This window comes from Egretta garzetta, unplaced genomic scaffold (assembly GCF_000687185.1).
Source record: "Egretta garzetta isolate BGI_Z169 unplaced genomic scaffold, ASM68718v1 scaffold440, whole genome shotgun sequence".
In the NCBI taxonomy this organism is placed as follows: Eukaryota; Metazoa; Chordata; class Aves; order Pelecaniformes; family Ardeidae; genus Egretta; species Egretta garzetta.
The window spans coordinates 17,977-21,143 of record NW_009258293.1 but is presented as its reverse complement, the minus strand read 5'-3'; the positions used below and the strand labels follow the sequence as shown (position 1 = coordinate 21,143).

Below are 3,167 nucleotides of genomic sequence, written 5' to 3'. Positions count from 1 at the left end.
TGGCTGCTGGGGCCAGGGCTCTGCCTGGTGCAGATGCTTACAGCATCTGGCCAGACCCCGAGTGCATGCCAAGCTGTGGCCGTTGGCTGAGGTCCCAGCCCATGTCCGGAGGGCACTGGCTTTGGGGATGGCAGAGGGCGTGCAGGAGGCCACGGCAAGCCACGTGCGGGAAGTGCTGCGGCGCCATGGGGCTGTAGGCCTCCCAGCCATCGACCGGCTCTCCCTGCTGCGCTACGTGGCCGGGGATGGGTGCCATGCTGAGCTGCAGGGTCTCCCCCTCCTGCCTCGTGCTGATGGGACCTTTGTGGCCTTTGGGACTGCATCAGCCATTGTCTACGTGGACACATCTGACTGCCCCAGGTGAGTCCGCAGCCCCGGGAAGCCCCATTCCATGTGGGAGTGGGCAGGGGAGCTGGCTGCCCAGGGCGCAGCTCCTGCTTTTGAGATGAAAGGCAGGGGCAGGGTCAAACTGGACATTTGGGCATCTCACCGCCCTGCTCCTCTCCCTCGGTCCCACTGAGTGGGAGGTGAGCCAGGTGTCCTAGGAGCTGCCTGCCCCCCATTTTCCCTCTAGTCCCCCAGCACCTCTGTGCCCACAGGGAGCTCCTGCCAGGCCTGGCCGGGTCCTTCGTGCCCTTGGACCTGGAGCCGGGGTTGGACAGTCTACTGCGAGGCATTGCCAAGGAGGGTAAGAGATGGGGGGGTCCCTAGGCCACCCTTGGGTCCTCTGATCTCCTTCTAAACCCCCACACCCCTAGGGACCCTTGTACACCCTTGGGCTCCTCTGCAGCTCCCACATCCCCCTGTACCATGCTGATACTCCCTGTACACACCTGGGTCCCTGGTCCCCATCTGGGGCCCCTCTCTGGGTCTCCCCCATCCGTTCAACAGCACTGTAGATCCCAAGTCTTACTCTCTGGATCTGGGTGTGTTGTCTGAGCCCAGGGCCACTTCTCCTATCCTGCATGTCTCTGGGGACTCCCCTGTCCTTGCTGTTCTTCCCACATTCCCCTGTCCCCTCTGTGCTCCCTCGGATCCTGGGTCTCCTTGTGTTCCCCATTGGAGGACCTCTGTGTCCCCCAACACTGGTCCCCCTAACACCTCTTTCTTTTTTTCCCCACCAATCTGACATTCCCCTGTTCCTCCTATTCAGGGTATCCACTGTCCCTCCAGAGCCCAGGTCCTCCCACCCCCAGTATGGGGGCCCCCATCCCCTGCAGAACTCGGGTTCTTTCCCCCACATCCTGGGTCAACCTGCCAGGTTCCAGGTACTCCTCACCCAGTCTCCGCCTCTTGCATACAGGTCTCTTCCCCAACCTGGTTCTGCTGGACCCAGCTCTGACTGTCCAGACCCTACACTTGGCTCTGCCCCCCACCTGGACATCTCAGTCTTCAACCCCAGTGACCTGGTGCCCGGCCCAAGGCCTGCCTCAGCCCCCAGCCTCCTGGTTGCCAGCCCTGTGGCAATTCCTGGCCCACCATGTGGAAGACCTGGGCCCTCTAGAGGGGCTCCCTCTCATCCCTCTGTCCCCACTGGGTGCCCTCACCATCCCTCTGGCTCCGCTGATATGCCAGTCCAGTCTTATCTTCCAGACATGGGAGGACCAGTGCCTGCCACCTGCTGTGGCCTCTGTGCTGGCGGTCCTGGGTTGCCCAGTGGTGCCGCCAGGTGTGTGGCACCGCTCCCTGTCCCACTATATCCTGCCCCCATCCCCCCTCAATGCCCTGCGGGCCCTGGGCAGGCGGGGGACTGCAACTGTGGCCTCCCTCCTGGCCTCGCTGCCTGCTGCGGATGTGGTCACCCTCCGGCTCTACCTGTCAGACGTCCCATCGCTGACAAAGGAGGACAGGGCCACGCTGGCTGCTCTGCCGCTCTTCACCCCCCTGCCCTGCTTGGCCGCCCCGCAGTCCACAGAGCTGGTACCAGCCGATGCCACCCCAGCGCTGGAGCCAGAGCTGGAGCTGCCCAGAGATGTGGTGCTGCCAGAGGCCATGCTGCAATGTCGGGATGAAGCTGACCGTCGGCTCCTGGGGAGGCTCCAGACATCCTTCATCAGTGCAGCCCACATGGCACTGAAGGCCATCACAGCCGTGGCCTCAGGTGCCTATGCAGGGCAGGTGGCCGAGACACAGGCTCTGCTGCTCTGGGTGCTGCAGCATGGAGACATCCTCTTTGCACAAAGCCCCTCACTTCAGCAGGCCTGCAGCAAGCTGGCCTTCCTGGAGACCCCCAACGGCCCCATGTGCCCACGAGACCTCTATGACCCCTGTGAGAGCACCTTGCAGGCACTGCTGGGCCCTGAGCACTTTCCTCCTGCCGCCTTTCGCAGTCCGCCTGTCCTCCGTGCCTTGAGAGCCCTGGGCTTGCGGCATGGCGAGGGGTGCCTGGTGCCTTCAGACATCCTAGAGGCTGCAGCAGGTGTGAGTCAGGGTGATGCAGCAGCTCTGGACAGGGCTCAGGCACTGATCAAGGTCTGCAACTGCCCCAAGACACTGGCTGGCTTCAGTGCTGCAAAGCTTGGGCAGCTCCAGGCCCTGCCATGGGTGCCTCGTTCCAAGTGCACTGGAAAGCCTGGGAAGCCCTTCCTGGCCCCCAGGGAGCTGCGGTCCACCCAGTACCTGCCCCTGGTGGGGCTTGCCATGCACCTGACTGGAACCTTTGTGCAAGAGGCAGAGAAGCAGCTGGGGCTGAGCCAGACCCCACCACCAGAGAAAGTGTGGGAGCAGCTGAGGCAGCTGGCCGCGTGCAGGGACGTGGCTGAGGTGGGTCCCGCGCTCCAGCCTGTCTACCAGCACATGCAGGAAAACTTGAAGACCTTTGGGGCTGCCCCAGACGATGCTGTAGTGCCAGGGCCTGGGAAGTGGCAGCGACAGTGAGTGAGGAGAGGGCGGCTGCAGCCCTGCGCAGCCTGGGGCAGGACATAGACACTCGCAGCTCCGGAGCTGGCACTGGAAAAGAATTGGAGGTGGCTGTAGCTGTCCTGGAGTGGCTTAAGAGCCGAGGGCACCAGGGTGAGGGCACAGTGCCCATTCCTGTGAGGATCCTGGAGGGCTCAGGCTTTGCCCTCCGCCCGGCTGCCTCTACTGTGTACCTGGACATGGAGCTGGAGGCAGAGGAGGACGTTCAGGAGGTGGTGCATGAGGCGGTGCCATCCGGGCCAGCCATA

At 63.5% G+C, this 3,167-nt stretch overlaps 1 protein-coding gene across 1 annotated transcript in view; it reads left to right on the top strand.

The window, feature by feature from the left end:
- LOC104125270 (sacsin-like) overlaps positions 1-3,167 on the top strand; it is a 17,777-nt gene that overhangs the window by 2,442 nt on the left and 12,168 nt on the right. The window contains 6 exon segments of the mRNA XM_035893095.1: positions 4-81; positions 84-360; positions 600-688; positions 1,304-2,845; positions 2,848-3,154; positions 3,156-3,167. The exon segment at positions 3,156-3,167 is cut by the window's right edge and continues 802 nt beyond it. Coding sequence (XP_035748988.1) covers positions 4-81; positions 84-360; positions 600-688; positions 1,304-2,845; positions 2,848-3,154; positions 3,156-3,167 — 2,305 coding nt within the window.